Source organism: Lycium ferocissimum, chromosome 5 (genome assembly GCF_029784015.1).
Source record: "Lycium ferocissimum isolate CSIRO_LF1 chromosome 5, AGI_CSIRO_Lferr_CH_V1, whole genome shotgun sequence".
In the NCBI taxonomy this organism is placed as follows: Eukaryota; Viridiplantae; Streptophyta; class Magnoliopsida; order Solanales; family Solanaceae; genus Lycium; species Lycium ferocissimum.
Genome location: NC_081346.1, coordinates 33,802,243 through 33,824,468, shown reverse-complemented (window position 1 = coordinate 33,824,468; position 22,226 = coordinate 33,802,243). Strand labels below are relative to the sequence as shown.

The 22,226-nt window shown below is 37.6% G+C and overlaps 1 protein-coding gene across 3 annotated transcripts; it reads right to left on the bottom strand.

The window, feature by feature from the left end:
- Positions 1–3,579: 3,579 nt before the first annotated feature.
- LOC132056742 (putative tRNA pseudouridine synthase) lies at positions 3,580–21,018 on the bottom strand. Of its 3 annotated transcripts, none has more exons than XM_059449064.1 (8): positions 20,800–21,018; positions 20,670–20,705; positions 7,223–7,335; positions 6,965–7,113; positions 6,086–6,230; positions 5,281–5,703; positions 4,300–4,726; positions 3,580–4,037 (listed from the first exon to the last, which is right to left on the bottom strand). In XM_059449064.1, the coding sequence occupies exons 1-8, from the start codon at positions 20,999–21,001 to the stop codon at positions 4,021–4,023; spliced, it is 1,512 nt and encodes a 503-aa protein (XP_059305047.1). In that variant the 5' UTR covers positions 21,002–21,018; the 3' UTR covers positions 3,580–4,020. The 3 variants fall into 3 exon arrangements, with proteins under 3 accessions (XP_059305047.1, XP_059305049.1, XP_059305048.1); XM_059449066.1 differs by having other exon boundaries at positions 7,223–7,348; positions 20,800–20,956; XM_059449065.1 differs by lacking the exon at positions 20,670–20,705.
- Between the last annotated feature and the right edge of the window lie 1,208 nt (positions 21,019–22,226).

Sequence of the window (22,226 nt, the reverse complement as noted above, 5' to 3'; positions counted from 1 at the left end):
CTACTACATACAATTGTCTGCCGCACCTCACCGGAATAAAAGTCAGAGAAAGGACGGGACAGGCCCCGTCATACCCATATGCATACACATCTAAAAAGGGCGGCATACCAAAACTGACTGTAGCTCTGGATCAAATGGAGCGTACCGACCACTGCTAGATCTAGAGATCCTACTGAGCTGGACCACCTGTCTATCTCCCTGTACCTGCGGGCATGAACGCAACCCCCCGAGCAACGGAGAGTCAGTACTGATAATGTACTGTGTATGTAAGGCATAAGAACAACATAGATACATAAGAATCATGGATAAGATCCGAACTCATAAACCGAAATGATCGATCGCATGTACTTGTATGAATCGGTATCCGCCAAACCGCATAAATCGTATAATCGACAATGCCTCTCGCGGGCACATAATATGTATGCTCATGCCTATCAATGATGGTCATGCATCTATATATGTGCGCATATATAACGCCCGATATATGCGCGTATATAACGCCCGTAAAGCCCTATGGCATTTCATCATATCATACTTCGGCTCCTTCGCAGCCATAATCAATATCATCATCATAGTGGTAATGCGTGTATAACGCCTATATCTCTTCTCATACTTTACATATATCTAATATTTGCGTATATAACGCCTTCGGTCATTTCGGTCAATGTACATAAATATATAATGAATGTAATGCATGAATAAACTATACGTACGTAGCCGGCTACATAAGATCGGACCCATGAACGTAAAGATCACTCATAAACGGGTACACGAACATCTAAGACTAAAGTACTTCTAATGCTTCTAAGAGTAAGTAGTAATATGGAAGCTCGCATACTCGCTTGTTGGATCATATCATAGGATCATGCCAAAAGAAGGAAAGAATGGCCTTAGCATACCTTGAAGTATACTCAATCGTCCAACTTCTACCTCTCGAACTTGCAAGTCTACAATTAAGATAACATAGACCTTCGTTAGACTATTTACGTCACTTACTAACCTCCTTTAGATGCATATAGAGCTTAACGATTTGTAGAAAATATTTTCCTTATAAGCTTACAACTGTTCAACTTCCCATTTAATCCAACATTAACCACAACAACAATAACAACACTTATATATATAATTATATACTCAATTTTATCCCCAATCATCTCTTAAAATAACCCCATGTCACCATCTTGTCCTTCATCAACTTACCACTCCCACAAATACCTCCTCTTTACTTAGATCACTAAAACTCTTAATAATAAACTCAAATACAAGGGTAGAAATCATTTACATACCTTGAGGGGTCAAAAATCCCAAGAATCACTTCAACCTTCAACTCCCTAAGCTTCACAACCTTAAGAAACCCTAGAAGCAACCTTCTTCTTCGCAAGCTCGGGTCTACGGGGTCCGGGTCTTGTCAAATCTTCACTAATAGGATGGAAAATGTTGGGAGAGAATATATTAGGGTTTTCCTGATTTGGAAAGGAGGAAAAATATGAAATAGGGTCGTGAACCACCTATTTATACTTGGAAGCCAAAAAGGCTTCAGCAGTCCGGTTCGACGAGCAGGTCCACGGCCCGTCGACGTGTCGACGATCCATCAACTTGCTCCGTCGACCTGCGCCTGCAGATGCAAGGCTGCAAGACCCTGTCGACGCTGCACATCGACGGTTCGTCGACCATGTCGACGACCCGTCGACGATGACTGGTGTTCTGCAAATTTCTCTGATTCAGTTCAGATCGCGTCGATTCGATTCGTTCAACTTCTAACTCTATAAATTGCCAAGAATTTCTGTTGGTACCCTCGTACACGAGGTAAGGCACTTTCTACCTCCAAACTCGGCTCGGGTCTCTATTCCAAGGGCATACCCGACTAGGAAACCATAGGTTTTACCACTACGAACACGAGGGGTGTAACAAAGATCCCAAGGTAATAGTAAGAAATCAACTAAGAATTCCAGTTCTTGCAACAATCAAGAATGGTGCACATCTGATCCACCCTCATTGCATTACCATTAGCTGCGCGTACACCACATCTGGTAGAGTAGGTCTGATTCTACACCCTAGCTTCATAACTACATTAGGGTCAATGAAATTGTGAGAACTTCCAGTACAATCAAAATGTGAAGTGGCTTCTTTGAATGATAACCAGTTACCCTCATGGTTCTATATCCCAATGTTCCATTCATAGCATGCACTGAAATCTCTATTTTCTCTAAGGTGTGTGGTAATTGTACTCTTGTTCCTCCAACTCCATTACCTCATCTCACTTGGTTCCTCCACTACTGGTACAACTTCTTCCACCTCTAGTAGTTACAACTGCTTCAATTTCTTACATTTATGACTAGGAATATATTTTTCATTACAGAAATAACACAGTCCCTTAGCCCTTTTTTCATTCATTTCTTCCATACTCAAGGTTCTCATATTAACTCCCTTATATGGTACTGAACTATAACTTGAAGTTGGTAATAATGGTGATTTGGATTGGAACTTTTGATCTCCAAACCTTTTATACTAGTCTGAACTTGCACACCAGTGCCGACTTGCTTGAGAGCAGCAAGTTAAGCCTCCTGCATTCTAGTTGTCTTATAGACCTGGGACAAGGTCTGTGGATTTGTCAATTCTACAGCCATGTTAAGTTCATGCTTCAATCCTCCAAGAAAACAGCTGATTGCATTTTCTTGGGATAAATTGACCCTTGTCAAATTCTTCTAAAAAACAGACTGGTATTCTTTCACATTACCAGTTTGTTTTATTTTCTTAACCTCCTCCATTGGGTCATCATAATCCATTCCAAACTTTTCTACCAAGGCCATTATATTCTCAGTCCATGATTTATTGTTGCAAGTATTGCCTATACTTCATGTAAGAAATATGCCACTGCACTGCTTTTCCTTCAAATTGCATTGATGCAATTTCCACCCTCTCTTCCATAGGAATATTATCCATGTGGAAGAATTGTTCAATTCTGAACGACCATGACCTAAGATCCTCCCGTAAAATATCAGAAATTCCAGTTTTGACCATCTTGAATACCGAGAATTGTGGTGTGTGTAGCTACTAGCACTCCTTTCCCTTTGAAACCCTTCCTCAAACTGTCTAACACCTTCAACTTGTCTAGAAGGTCCTTCAAAATGTCTCCCACCTTCAGCTTGCCTCGAGGGTCCTTCAAACTACCTTGCAACTTTTGGATTTCCACTCTTATAATAGGATATTTATCCCTCAAATTGACCACTGGATTTGTTAATTTCCCCTTCATCTCTAACACTACCTGATCAAGTTTCTTTAATGTTGAAACTTCACCAGCTAAAGTGCTCATTTCTGCTAGCTAAAGTGCTCATTTCTGCTAACATTTTCTGCATCATGTCACGAAGTTCACCCACTTCACTGTTAGAACTCTCAGTTGCGCGAGTTGATTTCGTCATTTTGGTCCAAGGATTCGAATATTCTGATACCAATGTTACTCAAATACAGGAATTCAATAAAGAATTCGAGGCTTGAATGCTGGTTGAAGAGTTATGAACCCGAGAATGACAGCTCAATGCAACAAGAAGAATTATAATAGAATAGAAGATAGAAAAGCAGTTGAAAGAATTATGAATTTGTATATTGATGATTGAAATCCATACAATACAATGCTTTATAGTTGTTGAATACAATGGAAAATATCTACTTACTAACTCGAGCAGTTACAGCTAATTGACAGCTAATGAACTAACTTGAAACTGCCTAACCAACTCCTCTCACTAACAGCTGATGTTGCTAACTAACTTTTGAATTTCCTGACTTCACTTCTAACTGCATTTCTGCTATCAGGAACAGGCTTCTCGACATGCTTTCTACTGCATGCCCAAAAGGTCGATCATTTTTCTTAGAGCTAATATCTGTTGTCCTAGAAAAACCGGAATGGATTTGGTTAGATTGTCCTCCAAGTTGAGAATTTCCATCCTTGTTTTAGCAAATACCTCATCAAAGGTCTAATCTTTGATGCTGGTTGACACAACTCACTCTCCCACTACTTAACCATCAGAAGACACCAGACTCTGCACAGGAGAAACACAAACCATTTGAATAATACATTTCCATAAAAAACCACCAATTGAAGTTGTGCAAGAAGTAGCCAGTGTGATACAAGATGCTGCAAAACACATAAAAGGAAGACCTATTCTAGCAGAAACATATTTTGTTGTTTTAACACACAATTGAACTGGCCCTAAACTCCAGCAAGCTAGGAAAGGGGAAGGGCCCAACACAAAATCAAATTGGTGAATTTAGTGATAATGCATGAGAGAAAGGGTAACATACCTTGAGCCAATACTGATGGAGACTTAGTTCTGCTATCATAATGTGCCTTCCACAATTTCCAAGCAACCCTTACTTCTTCCACTTGGGATTCTGGAATGCTTGTGTTTGCGTCCAGTATTTCTACCCAGTCACTCCAAGGGGATTTTGAAGGGTCCAAAAATTTAGACAGCTGAGGTAACATTGTAGAGTAATAGAAGTCATCAACTGCCTTGATAATATCTTCCGATTCCAACAATGTCAACATTTCAGGTCTTATTATGTTGCCAGGTTGGTTTCTCAAAGCAAAATTGTTCCCCTTTAAAACCAAAACTTCTGATGGGGCTAGGGGTAAGATAATCCTTGAAAACTTGCATAACGACATTTTCAAAATATCAGGTGGTAGAAGATTGCGTTTTATTGCAACTGCTGTCCCTACCATTTTACGTATCTGAAAAAGAGCAACAATTTAGGCTTAGACGTATACAACATATCTTATCAAGAAGAAACACAGATCACAACAAAGAACATGTAACTGAATAGTAAAGACAAGGAACAGCTGCATATAGTGAAACTCAAAAAAGTAAGCAACAGTTCATTCTGCTTGGTCATTAAGCTGCGATATCGAAAAATCATTGGCCATCCTTTTGGCTCATGCATGGACTCAAGAACGAGTCTCCCATATAGTTATGTATACGACTTACGTATGTTCAAGTTCTAACAAATTCTGGTGTATCAAATAAGAAAAGATCTGGTGTATTTTGCAGGATGCGTAAGAAGGATTCACATTCATGTCCAACCCAATTGACATGAGTACATCAAGGAAAATGAGAATCTTGGTAATGCAACTACAATACATTTCTTCCAGTGCACAGACCTCCATGCTTACCTTGTGCAATGGACACTTTTCCAGGCATTATTAATATGTTTAGCAAGAAGAAGAGTGATCCCTTTTAAAACTTTGGAAAGAATGAACACGACAAAATGATAGTCAAAGAGAATTACTTGATGTAACATGAATGACTCTCCACAGATGGAAACTTCAACGTAATTCATGCCGAGCAACTTCTCCAACTTTCCACAATGACAATGAAAAATCCTTCGGAAATGGGCAGAGCTAAGTTTATCCCTTGCATCGGGTTCATGGAGCCATCTTGCTTGAATTGGTAAAACAGAACTGAGATCCTTTGTATGACTGACTTTCCCATTACAGTTGCCTGCTGGATTTTGATTTTCAGCCTCAACAATTGTCACAACCCCTTTCTCTCTACAGTTTTCTTCTCCCTCGCTTTCCTCACACCCAGATGTTTCTTCCTCAGTAGAGGGCCTCCCTTTTTTTAAGAGACTCTCATTTTTTAATGATTTTCTGGCAGGAGATTGTTTCCTATACTTGGATCGTATTGTGTAATTGTGGAAAGGATGTTCTCCCTGCAACCAGTTCAGAAACATCAAGTGAAGAGAGCAGAATAATTGTTTTTTATCAACGAAAAGCGATTAGATATCAGAAAAATTAAATCACTCATCTACTGAACTAGCAAGTAACATTTGGTGAAGTTTCATGAACTCTTTCCCCCAGTGAATGAGTGAAACCTAAAGTCAGTCCTCCAAGGACTAACATGGAGAATATTTCATTATGGTCTGACTTAGGAACTGTTGAAGGTACAGACAGGAGCAAAATTGCAGTTTTGTAAGGAATGCCAGATGAGCATGATACAAAACCACTTATCAAAAGGAGGAATCTGAAAAGAATTGAAGAACATGAAGCACAACCATTAAAAGAAGAGGAGCAATCTGATAGACTTGAAAATACCTCGAAAGATTTCAATATGTCATCAAAATTGGCTAAATGGTAATCGCTTTCAGAAGAAGTTGAATCATTCTTTATCCCGATGATTTCAGCAGGAATGAGATAACAATACTTGCGTGCATTACACTCCCTTCTAGCATCAAACCTCCTGAAGCTCGTTAAAAATGAAGTAACTATAACTGAACTGACTCAGAGAGAAAACAATAACTGCTATATCATTTTCAAACCGAATAAAGACATATCAAAGACAGCATACAGACTCTGTTAAATGGCTCAAATGGCAATATCATCAAACAATGTAATGAAGGAAGCTGTTCCACCTACTAATAACTGAACTGACTCAAAAAGAACACAGAGATGAGCAATTCCTTTCCTTACTAGCATCAAGGGCCCAGATTTACCCATATATCACATTAAACTTCAGCACTAACCAAAACATAAGGCACTGAACAACTGATCAGCAGAAAGGATAAAAAACATAATGCACATAACAGTCTACACTAGGATGCTTTTGATGATATGTCGTAGCCTTCCAACCAATGAAGCACATTAGGGAGCATTTTCTTACTTTAAGAGTTTTGCTTGTTTAACTTTTCAGGTTAGCCAAATAAACTTACATGCTATACCAAGGAGGGAAGGAAGGAGATTTTTTTTTTTTTTTTTTTTTCACTTTAGAGCTTGAAATCTGCACATTTACAAGTTTTTCTTACATGCAAACTTACATGTGTTTCCTTCACAGTTAATGATAATAAATTCAATTCTTAACTAAGAACAGGATGAACAAAAGTTTCTAGGTAAATGTGCTTCTTTTTATGGTTATCAATTTGACATGAACAAAAGTGAAAGTCACAAGCCAATTCAGAAATAAAGACAGAATCTAACTTTTTGGACGGTAGAATACTGAAAACTCTGACATTCTCTGGAAGATATGAGTTCACACAATTAGCAAGAGTGATCCCATTTGGATCATCCTCCCATGCATCTTCAGGAATCTCCATTTTAAGAGATATCATGGTCGCCAAGGAATGAACCTAATATGTATTTTTTAAATAAAATCAGCATGATGGCAAAAGAAGATATAACTTTAGGGAGCAAACAAAATAAATGTGATGAGCAAGTTATTGTAGATCTCTTGCTTACTCCTTTATCGGTTCGACTACTTCTCGCCCAGCCAATTTTATATAAATTTCCAAAATTACTGTCTCGAATACCACCAGCTTTGAATATAGCTTTTTCCAGTTCACCTTCAATGGCTGCATTACAGAACTGTAATGGTTTAGTGAAACCCCAGACACGACACCTAGGCTGACGGAACATGTATACAAGTCAAGTTCTATGCAGCAGGTAAAAGAATAGAAGAATAGAGGATTACCACAGGTGTCATTCTCCTGAATAAAATTTCAAGAAAAATTCTCCTCCAACCCAGCACATCCATGAAACCAATGACCCAATTTACAGGTATAATTATACATTAAACCCTTCAAGTTTCAATTCACTCGGTAATATGTTTACTTTAACACCCCAAATGCTAATCTCCCAAGTAAAACAATCCAGCAACCCAGATTAAAGTTACAATTCGTGAATATGTTAATCATAAATAACACTATATAGTCCCTTATTAGTATAAGCCATTTCCAGTTGTACTTCTATGCAGAATATCATGTGTAACATTAAGTGAAAACCCAATTAATAAGACCACCAAAAATCAAGAAAAAGGGGATTTTGCCAATGCTTATCATAAGTCGAGCAAAATCATAAATGCCAGAAAGAAAAATTCTAGGAGAAAAGGAAAAAAGACATAGCACTTCCATTCCATTTCTTTTTCTCCTCTCTCCTCATATAGAAGGTGGGAAGTAATTGAGAAATGCAAAAAAACTAACTTTTGATAAAGTGTTATATTTTCTATGTTAGATCTTTTAAGAACTGAATCCTAGTATATATGAGAGAAATTTCATTTATTTAAAAAGTAGAAAGCTTATATAGCTGATCTTGAGCCCATTTTATTGTTTTCTAGTTACATGTTCAGCCAATATAAAGTCTAGATTGTGATGGATATTTACATTCGGGTTCATCTATATCTAGATTTTGATAGATATTCACATTCGGAGTTAATCTATTCTCAGTCTTGTGATATTCAATTCTTTGATCCTCCGGCTTAATTTATAATTGGTATATGAACAAGAATTCGCGCTTCTAATCTGAACTCTGGCAACAAGTGGCATAGCCGGGCAGTGGGCACCATACCAAAGTACCTTTTAACAACTAATGTGGGCAATTTATATTGCCTAACCGGGTCTAGGGTTTACACGTGAATCTAAATCCTCTTTTTTCTTTTCTGTTTTTCCCTTTCATAGGCTTAATCTTTTAGAAGAACAAAATGATCCAACAGGCTGAAGAGTAGCATTCAGCAGATTGTGCAGGCTCAGCAGGCTGAATAGTGGACCTGATGCAAGGAGAAAAGTAGCTCAAGAGCCTAAGGAATATGCTTGCTGTAGAGTTGGTGTCTCGATGGGCCAAGCTGAGAAAGAGAAATTAAGAGCAACCAATAGACTATGTTGAGAGAGAGAGAGAGAGCAAAAAGCAATAAACAGATACAGATAATACATGTCGTTGACTATGATACCATGTGAAAAAATCTGAGCATTCAACAATTGCCCAAAAAAATTGAGTATCCAACCCCAGACCAGAACCATTATAAATTACTTTGAAAACACTTAAAACATGTTTATTCTGTATTAGTATTGCAGCAACAATGTTTTTATAAGCTCACACTCTCTCTCATCACATCTGAAAGCTTTCGTCCAGCATTGCATTCCACAATTGATGGTTGTGATGACCATTGGAGTGTGTTGATACAAAGCTTTCCAAAATCAAAAGAAAAGTGGAAATCGCTTTAGGAGTTAACCACAAGTGATCACGTGAACAGGAGCACAAAAGGCCTCTGTAGACTAGTCGAAATTAACAAATCCGAAGGCTATAGGCAATAGATCATTTGATCTTCGAGATAATTCTTTGCACAGACACCTCCAAGCACATATGGGACTCTATGAAAAAAGTACCAAGGTTCTTCCAGCACTTAAAGGTAGCAACTTCAGGCACTCTGAATTGGCTCTCTACACCAAGTTTAAAGCTTTGAGGAAGTCAAAGAATCAATCACAAATACTTGTCTTTAAAAATGACCTTGCCAAACAAGACAAGGCAGCAAGGTGATAAGTCAAAAAGCTGTGGTAGGTTTCTCAAGCCCATCAAGTCTCCACTCAAGTAAGCAAGCAGAATAACAGCAAACAAAAAATTTACACTGGTTTAAAAGTGAAATCCCCTAGCACAGGAAAAGAGTGAATATGTGATTTAGCTACTATGTAAATAGAAGCCTTTGCATCCTAGCAAAGGTAGTACATCACGAGATGTGTGCTAGGCGCACGTCAAAGGTTTAAATCACGTTGTGGACTAAGTTGCTCATACTCGGTTGTGGGTATCTGATACAGGTGCGGATCTAAAGGTCGGATTAATTTTAGGATTCGGGGGTATGGATTGCTGGGATACGGCCAATAAATGTATATTACTACATATAATGTATCTCTATTAATTAAAGCTATTGAACTAAAACTAATAAAATTTAATTCCTTATAAACACCTAATATTTTTTTCCATAAGATATTTCGTGTAATAGCAAAACATTCTCAAACTTTATACAACTATATATGACACAAACCCGAAAATCATATCAAATACTCAATCAATCTATACTTATCAGTCATAGATGTGTCAAAACACCCAAGGTAAGTTGACCATGTGTTGACACAGGTGCGGCAAGGATTTTAAAAAGTCTGAGCAACATAGGCTGTGGAACCAAGTGTTATTTAACAGAAGGGTAGGTGGTGAGCCCATTACCACTAACTTTTGAAGTTGTAAACATCAAATTTCTCGATTATAAAATCAACAACTACACCTTAATCCAAACAAGTTGGATTGGCCATATGAATCCTCACCAACCACATCATGGCGTGAAAGGTGGTGCTCAAGTTTCAAGACCCTTCACTTGTAGCAAAGCATTGGGACTACTTATGTTGAAGAGGGAGGCATCAAAGGATCACTTGGAGAAGTCCACTTCATACTACATCTTGCTTCAATAGAAGGAAGATTAAGGTATAGAACTTGGCTTCAAGAGGCAGAAGAAATCAAAGCTGGGAAAAAACATGGAGCAAAAACGTCTCCACATTTTCCAATCGTGGAGCCGTTTCTGAATATGTGGAGCAAAACGTCTCCATGTTTGTAAATCATGGAGACAACCAGAAGAGATAACACGGGTTTGAAGAAGAAACGCCTAGACATTTTCTAAACCTCTAGCCGTTTTGGCTCCGGAGTGTCTTTTCATTTTTGGTCTAAGTGTATTCTTAAGGCGTAGTTAGGTTATCTTGACATTTTTAGCTGTCTTTTACTCCTGGCATAAAAATCTCGCTTTCCCTTTTGGAAAGGTTGGTATTATGTTTTGGGACTTGTTGATATTATTTTGGTTGGTCCCAAGGGGCAGGGTGGGTTTCAGCATCACGGAATAAGTTGGAAAATTGCAAAAAAATTCAAAGGCATTCTTTGGTGCGTGCCCTGCGCAGGGTCTATTACAGGCGATGGGCGAGCACAACTTAGCCATCCCGCAGGGTCTGTGTTGGGCTTATGGTGTGCATCGCACAAGCTATGGCGCAAGGCAAAACTCTGACAAGTATAAAAAGTCTCATTCCGTGATTTTTATTTCATTCTTCAACATTTTAAGACTTGAGGAGGTCGGTTTTGAGCAAGGATTTCCTCTAAAAGTTAAAATTGAGTTTATATCATGGATTCGCCTTAACATTCATCATTCATACATGGAATTTGAAAGATGAAATTGAAATATTTGACATAAATCGTAGAAACACTAATTTGATGATTTGACTACTGAAATGAACTTCATATGGAATCTACGTATAGATTTGGATTCTTCGGGTTATAGGTAACTTGGATTTGACTTTGATTTCGGGGTTTGACCATGAGGGGTCGGGGTTTACTTTGACTTTGACCAAGAGTTGAACTATGGAAATTAAGTCCAATAGCATTATTTGACTTCGTTAAGTAATCTTTTTTTTTTTTGAGTTCTGCCCATGAAATCCATCTATTCCCCCAAATTTGACTGATTAGTGAAGAATTCCATTCCTCAATTTTTGTTTCCTGTAAGCATATAATATCTGCACCCCATTTGTGAATAAGAGATTTCAAAGTGCTTCTCTTTTTCTTTTCATTAAGCCCCTGTACATTCTAGCTGAGTAATTTGATTCTCATCTGGAGAGAACCTTTTGAGACCTGCCCCTTTCTTTTTTCCTACTGCTTTCTTGGAGTCCCCAGTCCAATTTTTGAGTTCACTTGTTGTTTTATTTTTCCCCTTCTTGTTGGATTCCCCTGTTTTCTTGTTCTGTACTAGTAGCTGTGCTTTTTTCCTTTCCTCCATTCTCAAAATAATGTCGAATAATTCATGCTTAAAACCTGCAACATTCACTCCCAACACTTTGCATGCGTTCATCATAGTCAATTTAGTCCATTTAGAAGTTTTCACCACCTCCGGAATGTCAATTTTTTGATTGTGAAGCTCGCCATGCCAAGCTAGAGGAAGAAACTTATTGAAGGAGATTGAAGAAAAATCAGAATCCGACTCTTCCTGAGGAGAATAGTCTGAGAATTGGAGAGATTTTGGACTGCATACACCTAACGAAGGGTTTGCCCTATCAGCTTCATTGTCTGCTTCCAATTGAGAAATTCCCCCCTCTATATTTTCCAAATCCCTGAGCTTCGAAGCTTGAACTTCCAACGCAAGGGTGTCTAAGGATTCTGTGATTTGAGAAGCTGACAGTTTAAAGCTGCATGGGTCGAGTTTGGACACAGATGCTCTCCAGTGTTGGGACTTGATGGGCCACTTGTGGTGTTTCCCTTTTGTTGGGCCTTTTGAATAGTAGCTGCTATTCAAGGCCATTGAGGTGCTCCCTTTATAAAACTTCCTTTTGCTTAGGTTATTTGAGCTGATTTGGGCCGGCCCATTAGCCACTAAATCCTTTGAATTGATTTTAATCTTTGCAGGACACCTCACGTGCTGCGCATCTGGCTTATTAGCGTAGATGCCACGTGGTTCTGCACAAAACGCTGGCCCCATCTGCTTTTCAGCCTAAGCAAACCCTTCGATTGTCCAGCAGTTAAAGGAGAAGACCACTTCTCTGAAATAACTGTAAGATCATAGACCCATCCATCTAATTCAAAATTTAAACTCGTCGGAAACTTCTTGCCTGAGCTTGCAACGCAAATACAAGCCCAAAAGAAATGGGATCTGTTTTTAGTGTCTTCATCAACTCCTACGAAACCGCCACGCTGATTCTTAATTCGCTCGACGGTATATGATGACCAGGCATTCAGTGGAATATCAAAAACTTTCAGCCACATGTTATCTGCAACTGGTTGCGATGAATTGGACTTCGGCGACCACCAAGAGAGGGATAGGTGTCTGCCACTCCAAAACCAGTCCCCCGCCTTTACTCGCACAGCCTCTTGTCTGGAAGGAAGTTCAAAGAGAAAACAATTATGATCAATTGGAGTGACCTTGATCCCAGTAGTGATTTTCCATCTAGAGATAAGCCATTTCCTGATTATCTCCGGGTTTGGGCTGTGATGGAATGGATCGTTAAAGATACCCACTAAGCTTCTGTATAAAGGGTGTTTCTCAAACTCAGCATCCCTATTTGCTGACTGGCTGAGCTCCGGCCAACTATCAATGGAAACAGCTGCATGATAAGTTTTTGTTAAAGGAGGTGGTGGCCCTGATGTGATGTTCTTCCCCAGAAATCGTAAGATTTTCTCTGCAATATCTGTCAATCTCTGGGATGATCACTGCCGCTTTGGATGAGCCATGCCAAACTTTTATGCGAACGAATCTGCCATATACATTGAAATTTTGATAAACTCTGTAAAGATTGTGTTGTTGTTTTCTTCCCCACCTTCTGTAAAGACAACCAGAACCTTTTGATGCTTGTATAAGTGCCTCTCACACCCATCTTAAGTTATGTGCATCCATATTGATCTTGCTTGTAAATCTCCTGCCCCTTTCTATCAAAGAATACCATTTGAACTTATTGTCCCCAATGTTTTTTAGCTCAAAAGATTTATCCCCACTAATGCAAAAAATATTTTCCCCCATAATGAAGGAAGAAAGGTTTGACAGGGTCTGTTATGAGGGCAGCAGAGGTCGCAGGTGGTGAGTAATAGGTTCGGTTAGATTCAGAGAAGGGTTTGAAGAGAGAAGATTCAGAGAAGGGCTGGAGAAGAAGGGGTTAGGGTTTTGAGGAGAGAGTAAGTTTAGAAGGAAAGTTCAGAGAAGGGCTAGAGAAGAAGGGGTTGGGGTTTTGAGGAGAGAGAAAGTTTAGAAGAAAGATGGAGAAGATCAGAAAGGGTTTAGAAGAGACAGAAACTCAAAAATTCAGGTTGGAAAAGAGATTCCGATGACCTGCGTTGAGTTTGGAGGAGAGAGAGTGTTGGAGGATGGGGATTTGAAACTTACCTCGGGATCCGTGGCAGAGAGCATTTTCCTTTTTTGTTCTGCCACTTTACAGGGTAAGAAAAGATGATTAATCGTCTCTTCTTCAGTTTCACAAAAAAAAACATCTGGAACATAGTTGACGACCCCTCTTCATCACATTATCTTGAGTTAAAATAGCCTGTCTAGCCACTAACCAAGTAAAACATGCCACCTTGTAAGGAATCTTAACTTTCCAAATCAACTTCCAAGGCCAGAATCCCAGTTGAGTATTTCTGTTATGAATGCATTTATAGGCTGATTTGACAGAGAATATCCCCTTCTTTTCCTTCAACCAAACTAGACTGTCCACATTAGTGGAAAAATCTTTGAAGTTGTAAAATTCTGTCAACCTTTCCACCTCCCAGTCATTGAGCAATCTCCTATAACTGAGATTCCAACCAAAATTATCCCTAACTTCCAAAATAGTTGCCATCTTCTGTTGGTTCAAATTGTAAATCTCAGGAACAAATGCTTCAAAGAGTATTGACCAACCCAAATATCATGCCAGAAATGTGTTTTCCCTCCATTTCCTACTCTAATCTTGGAGTTATGCCATATTTTGGGCCACAAATTCTTGATGGATCTCCACAAGCCAACACCATAAGGACTCTTCACTTCCTTGGTAATCCATTGATCTTCCATCCCATATCTAGATAGAATAGTTTATTTCCACAAAGACTGTTCCTCTGATGCAAATCTCCAAAGCCATTTCAGTAAAAGGCTCTGGTTGTGAATTTTCAGGTTCTTAACTCCCATTCCACCTCTTTGCTTGTTGGAGATGACAATTTCCCAGTCTACTAAATGAATTTTCTTTGTCTCACAATTGCCTTGCTATAGAAAATTTCTTCTGATGGTATCCAGCTTTTGAATAATCTCCCCTGGCATTGGAAATAGATACATCATATATGTGGGCAATGCATCCAATACGCTGTTGATTAAAGTCAATCTACCTCCCAGTGATAGATATTGACTCTTCCAATTAACAAGCTTCTTCTCACACTTCTCCAAAATAGCATTCCAAATGTTCATAGATTTACTCTTAGCGCCCAGGGGCATTCCAAGATATGTAGTAGGTAACTCTCCAATTTTACCACCCAAAATATTTACTAAATTGTTGATATCAGCAACTTCATTAAAAGGATAGACAAAACTCTTCCCCCAGTTGATATGGAGTCCAGAAATGGCTTCAAATAGAATAAAGATAATTCTCAGGTACTTCAATTGCTCACTCTCTGTATCACAAAAGACAAGGGTATCATCAGCATATTGGAGGTGGGAAATTGATAATCCTTGATTGGCTCCAGCATTAACCTTGAAACCCCTGATTCGGTTTTTCGGGTGTTTGGTGGATTTCGGAAGTGGAAAGGCTATGGTGGAGGGTTAGATAGTTTCTTGGACGGAGGTAAGTTAAGACTTTGACTTTAATATGAGAATTTTCCCAAATTAGAATAGTTTTTCATATACTACCTATATGAGGGTGTGTTTGTGTATATATATCCGAGTCGTCGCACTGCTTGCACGCATGCCCGTTAGGTGCCATGCGCCTGTCCTCTAAGTTGCGCGGACTCTCCGTTTTTGGTGTCGATCCCGTCTCGACACGGGTCGGGAGCGAGAGCTGGAGCGGGATACTTTGACCGGAGTCCATCGACAAATTTTGGGGAAAATTGAGATTTTGATTTCTCAAAATTAAAGATAAAACAGATTTAAGATAAGGGAAATGACATACCTTCAATATTACAGTACTTGTCTCATTGTTGTTGCTTCGTGTTTCAGAGAAACCAAGAATTCAACATTTATAGCTCTACTTATTATAATTTTGAATTTTCTTAGTTGAATCCCCACACCCGGATCCACACTCCCGAATCTTAAAATTTAGATTTTGGCAAATCCGACACTCGGATCCGCACCCGTATCGGATACCCACACCCAAGTCCGAGCAACTTAGCCTGTCCTTGCCACTGACATTCGTCAAGGCTGTCTTGCCAACACCCAAACACCTTGACTTAGCTGCTTGTAACTGCCCGTGGCAGGTTTCCTTTTAGTAGGCAGAATTTGGCTAAGGCGCTATTCAATTTTGTAAGCCTCCAAATTCGAGTGAGTCCTTTATATATCTAAGAGATAATAAAAGGTTGGGCGTTGGCCTTTAAATGCTTGTGTCCCTTTCATTGTTTACTGTCCCGAAATTAAACTAGGTGTCAAACGAGTGTGTGCGCGTGAAGGCTGAAGTTGGTTGTGTTGCTGAACTGCCGGGCAGTGGTGACGAGGAAAAAAAATCACCTCTATAACAACTGGTATATATATTACTACTATATATGAGGGACAACCCAAGGCTTTTGTAGTCCTCAAAAAAGTTTCCAAATTAATATCAAACTTTTCAATTAAGTACTTTTAGGTCCTAATCTTATTTTTTGAATTAAATTTACTTTTTGTTCTTATGGTCTACTTTTTAAAACCAGTCGAACCTCCTATATTATTTCTCCTATTACTTTCTTCTATTGATCTTATCTATTAACCTAAAAAATAACTAGATATTCTTGCTTCTTGTTGCTCTCTCATTTTTTTCCTTTTTCATTTGTTGCTTATTATTCTCCAATTTTTTTATTTTATTCTTGATGGTTCATTTGTTATAGATTCTTACATGTAGACATTTCTTTTGCTTTATATTCGCATCATGAAATTTGAGACTGAAAATTCTTTTACTTACATGTAAGCATTTCTTTTACTTTATATTTATATTTTCTTATGTGTTTAAAAAGATTTGTACTAAAATGATTTTCAGGTATAGTTTTAAAAATTACTTAGTCTTTCTGGTCTATTTTATCTAAATATTTGTTATTTTAGAAAATCAAGAAATAATTGATTATTTTTTTACCTTTATCCTTACTCTGATAAATATAGAGAGAGATAAATGTGGTGAAAGAAAGATTACTATTATTCGATTTATGATCGCTGCAAGTTAGAATTATCATAATTTATCATCTTAGTATAGCATATCGAATCACTTGTGTCCATTTGAGATTTGCTCATTTTTTCTACTTAACTTTTTTCCTTATAAATATTTTTTTCTTAAAATCATCTAATTGTGTGACGAAGAAAGTTTAATAATTATTAAACTTATCAATAAGATATCATTAACCTGCAAATACATTAAATTAGTTATGCAGTAGAAAAATGTGACATGTTATATTTATTTAATAAAAAAATTATTTTTATATTGTGAGTTTGGGCCCGGGCTTAGCACGGGTCTGCTGTAACTAGTATATATATATATATATATAAAAAAAAGAATCTCCCTAGCAATCATTAGACCTAAAGTAAACGTACAAACATGAATAAAATTTAATCGAACCAAGATCGCCAATGTAGACCTTTTCCTTCCATTCTGTCCTTTTTTTTTTTTTGGCTAGATCCACACAAACTCCAAAAGATTATAACTCTTTCAAGATAATTTTCTTCTATATGATTTTAGGTCCACTTATTTTTTGAAATCATCATTCACCCTGGTTTCACACTTACAAATCAGTGCATCTGGGGTTCAACGTAGGACATTATCAAACCATCTCAAACAACCTTCTCTCATTTTATCATCAATATTGATACTTGCACCTTCTACCGGATATGATCATTTTTAATCTTGTATGATTGCACATCCATCTTAGCATCCACAATTCTGCAACACTTATCTAGTGTATATTTTCGACTTTAGAGTCCCAACTTCCCTCACACACAATATTGTTGGTCTTACCGTTACATAAAATTTGCCTTTTACTCTGGTAAATATCCTTTTATCACTTATTACTCCGACAACACTTTTCCATTCAACCATCTTATTTGATTCTAAGTGTTACTTCTTCATTTATATCGTACCATTCTACTTTAACATTAAACCTAAATATCTTAGTTGTCTACATTTAGGCAATGTAGTCCCATCCAATTTCAACTTAACTTCACTCTGTCCTGCATCTCAAGTATAAGAGGTTCGAAAAGAAAAACAGTGAAAGAGGTAACTGCCAAAGACAAGTGGCAGTTGGGTTGCAGTAACCATATGCGTGCTAACAAGAAAACTTCCTCAGCTTAAGAGAATCGTCAAAGACAATGTGAAATTTGGAGATAACTCAAAACTTCCCATAATAGGAAATGTCAGACCAGAATTGACCAAAATGATACAATTGAAGTCAATCTCTTATATACTCTTTTGACCATGCAGTGAGGACCTACTTCTAAGCATCGACTAATAGAAGCCTATCAAGTTATTCAAGGATGTCATGTGCAATCATGTTTTACTTGTAAGCAATCATGTTGAACAGCCAGGTTTTACTTTTACTGATCATAAAGAAGACAGCTTGGTTGGGGCATTTCAGATATGGAGACTTGAATTTTCGAGGAGTAAAAAAAAATTTCAGTAGAAGAACATAGTTACTGGTATTCCTATTTACTAGAATCTGGCATTTGAGAAGATAGTGTCATGGGAAGCAACAGGAGTCTTTTCTGAGAAGGAGGGACTCAAAAATCAGGAGAAGTGCTAGAACTTGTCCACAAAATATATTGGTCTATAACTCGAACTCAAATGGTGGAAAAAGGTATTTTGCAACATTTATGATTGAATAAAGAAGAAAATTGGTTGTCCCTGCAAGTATCTGGTGGACAGTGTGGAAGGAGAGAAATCAGAGATGTTTTGAAGACAAGCAGAGCAGCATTCAGAAACTTAAGATGAATTGTATAGCTCTTTATTACTTTTGGTGTAAACAGGAGGTGTTAGGTCAAACAGAAGATAGTTTTACAGCTTTAGATTGGTTGTAATCTAGTGGATATAGGAGGACAATATGTAAGATGTAACACGTCTGAAGGGGGACTACATATTTTGATGTAGTATAACTGTGGATATATAGACTAACTGTTACCTTTTTCAAAAAACAAAAAAAAGAAGAAGAAGAAGAAGAAGAAAACCTCAGAGTAATTTTTGCACAAACATCCGAAGTATTTGAAGCCTTCAAGATGTTTAAAGCAACTTCAAAAAATAACGAAGCTGGAAGGACCATTCAGGAGCAGGAAGGACCATTCAGCAACACACAGACAGATGAAAGTCAGACTAAAAGTATTTTTCAAAATTTTATGAGTTTAACGGAATTAAGAGATAGATATCGCCGACCTACACTCCACAGCAAAATGAAGTGAGTGAAAGGGAGAATTGAATCAAGAACATGGTGAGAAGTCTACCAGGATTAAGAGCCAAAGAAACTATAGCCTGAAACAGCAAATTGAAGTGTGCACATTCTCAGCAGGAGTCCAACATTTACTTTGTAGAACATTGACACCTAAAGAAAATTGAAATGGAAAAAGACTTAACTCGTCTCATTTAAAATTTTATTTTCCATTGCTTATGCACATGTATCAAATGAAAAAGTGAAGATATAAATGACAAAGGAGAGAAGTGTGTGATTCTTGGCTAGAAAATTGTAAAAAGCTTACAAAAACTGTACAGCCCCAGTACATCGACAAGCATAGTTAGCATGGAATCTTTATGACGAAGAGCTTTGGCAGTGGGATGAGACGAAGCAAAGCATCATATACAAAAAAAATACTGATGACAAATAGCAAACCTATTGTGGAGAAAGCAGCATGATCTAGAATAGCCTAAGGAGGTTTAACTTGTCATGCAAAGCTACTCCGAGACCTCACCAAAGAGTTATCTGCTTGGATGGTAAATTATGAGGTAACTGAAGAAGACAGACTCTCTTTCTTTAAACATAAAGAATGTCAGAGAGCATCAAATTAAGCAATAAAATGAGGAGATGTCAACCACTAAAAGCCCGCACGCAAACAATGCCAAAGGCCAAAAATAGTTTAGGAGAATGGGTGTTCAAGACAAAAATGAAGATATTAGACAAAGATCAAGTAAGACTTGTAGCAAAGGATAGAAATAGGAGAGTGAAAAAAAGTGTCTGATTTTTCAATTGACAGCTGAAAACCAATGTCCAATATGAGTAAGAAGTGCTAGTTAATCATAGTGTGATCCAATTTGCACACCATCCAGTCCTAGCATGAAATTAGACAAGGTTTCCATAACACAAAAAAATTGATCGAACTACAAACAGATAGTAGGAAGTCTGCTGTATATCACACTCACCTGACATATGTACGCAAACATCCTTATCAAGCATGTAATCATGTATATGGACAAACCTAAACAAATTTTATCTCCTTGCACCTAAGTACATTCTAAGCTATTTGTGAGGCATAACCAGCCATGGTTTGCTGTACACCGAAGGAGGAAAACCAATGTTGATGATGATTACATAGCGGACCAAGACGAAAGGAAGAGTGCCACTGAATTTGTTTTCATATTGGGATCAAGTGCTATTTCGTGGTCATCCAAGAACACCTGATAATAACACTACCACTCTAGAAACAGTCTTTATTGCACCAACAGCCTATGCATGTCAAGCTAAGCTATTGCTTGAGTAAATTTAGAGCAAGCAAATAAAAGCTACAAAGGAGTCCTATTACCCCCGAAACAGCCAAAGCAACAGCCTTATAAATGACAGCATATTCGAATAGCTTAGGGCAAAAATCAAGGCCAAGCAACATATATCCTCATCAAACCTTCGACAAAGGAGGGCTTTCTCAAGTTTAGAGACACGCGGTGTCTGCTCATTATAAGATTTGACACCATGTAAAACTATGTTACAAACATCAGTTTAAGGTAGGGATATGTTGGTGGTCTTTTAGGAACTAAACTCCTAGCAGGAGATGATATATATTCCATTATATTAGGAAGAAGATCCAGGTTGTTAGCAGATTTATGCCCATTTTATTGCACCAAAGGTGTAATCTAGCTGGAATGGACTATGGGAGACTAGAGTACGAAATCTCAGCAGGCAAAATAAGCACCCATTTCATTGGTTTCTTGATTCTATATAAGTTAGTTTGTACAAAGGCTAGCTAGCATTTGAAGAAGAGAAGAAGAAATTGAAAAGAGAGAGGGAAAGAATAACATCTCACTGGATAGTTGATGTTCATCTCTTTGCATTTGCAAGCCTGCATTAAACAGCAGCTTCGTGATATTAGGTAAACATTTCATTTCAGTCCTAATTACAGCTTGTATGTGGAGCTAGAAAAGAGAGAGAGAGACCTCGATAATCAGAGCCCACATATCCGACGCGCATCACAACTTTCTTTTTTAAGAAAGGCTTCCATTTGTTGCTTTCCGAAGATAAGTCATCTTCAAGGGTCTCGGTTAATGTGGAAAAGCAGCAGCGCAGTATGTTTAAAGGCTTTCTTGTGCGTGAGAATCCCAGATTTGTTAGAGGAAGCCGTACACAAACGGCTGCCATGGATGACAAAGGAGGACACAAATTTACACTCAGATATTGCGAAAATTTAACTGAAGGTGTCTTTTTAATAGCCCGTTTGGATCGCTTTATAAATTTTTTTAAAAAAAAGTTAGCTATAGCCTTATAAAAATCTAAAAATAAATGTGTAGTTTAATTTATTTTTTTTTTTATAAGTCAAAATAGTTTATAAGTTCGCTTTAGATAAACTAAATTAAATGTCTAATTATTTTTTTGAGCTTATTTTAAGATAAAATGACTTTAAAAACTTACCAAACAAACACTTAAAAAAGCTAAAAACAGCTTATAAGCCAACTTATAAGCCAATCCAAATGGGCTCTAAGTTTGGAAATTACTAGAGGTTACTTGTAGGACCACATTAAGTCAAAACCCAATTAAATTTGGGATTAAGAAAATTGAAGTTGAAAATGTATTTTGCCAAACTTGTTAATTTTTTATAAAATATAAAAAAGACCCCAAACCATTTAATCCAACCCCCTATTTATTTCAAACTCAATATCGATCCATATCAAAACACACGAACTTCATTCAAAACACACGATCATCTCAACTGCTCCTTCAAACTTTCAAGTTCAAACCCACAAACTAATCTGAACTGCTAAATGTGCTTCTTCAAACCGTCGTCAACCTCTTCAAAAGCGACTTAACAACGAACTGCTGCTCTCCATTTCTCTCAGGTAAAATCGCTCAATTTTTTCTTCTTTTAAAGTTAGGGTTTTGAAATCAAAGTGAGAAAATGATGATTTTGGCCTTAGAAGAAGAATAACATGGGTTTGTCGCAATGTTGTTTATTTTGTTGTTCAGTGCTTGAGAAACCCTTATTTGCTGTATTTGTTCGAGTTGTTAGGGTTTGTGTGTTTGTAAATAGTGTATGTGGTTGTGAAATTCTAGTTTTTGGTGTTGTTTGTGTTCTCGTTCTCCTTAGGAGTTCGAAAAAAGGGCTTGTTGGGCTTGACAAAACCCGTATTTGCTCTATTTGTTCCACTTGTTGGGGTTTCTGTGTTGTTAAATAGTGTATGTGGTTGTGAAATTATGGTTTTTGGTACTGTTTGTGTTCTTGTTCTCCTTGGGGTTTCGAAAAAAGGGTTTGAATTTTTTTGCATTTTGTCCAACAAATTGAGTAAGTTGTTGCAGCTACTTCAGCACTTGTTTGACAGTTGAGGTTGGTTTATTTTGTTTAACTTGTGATGGTTGTGTGTTTGTATTG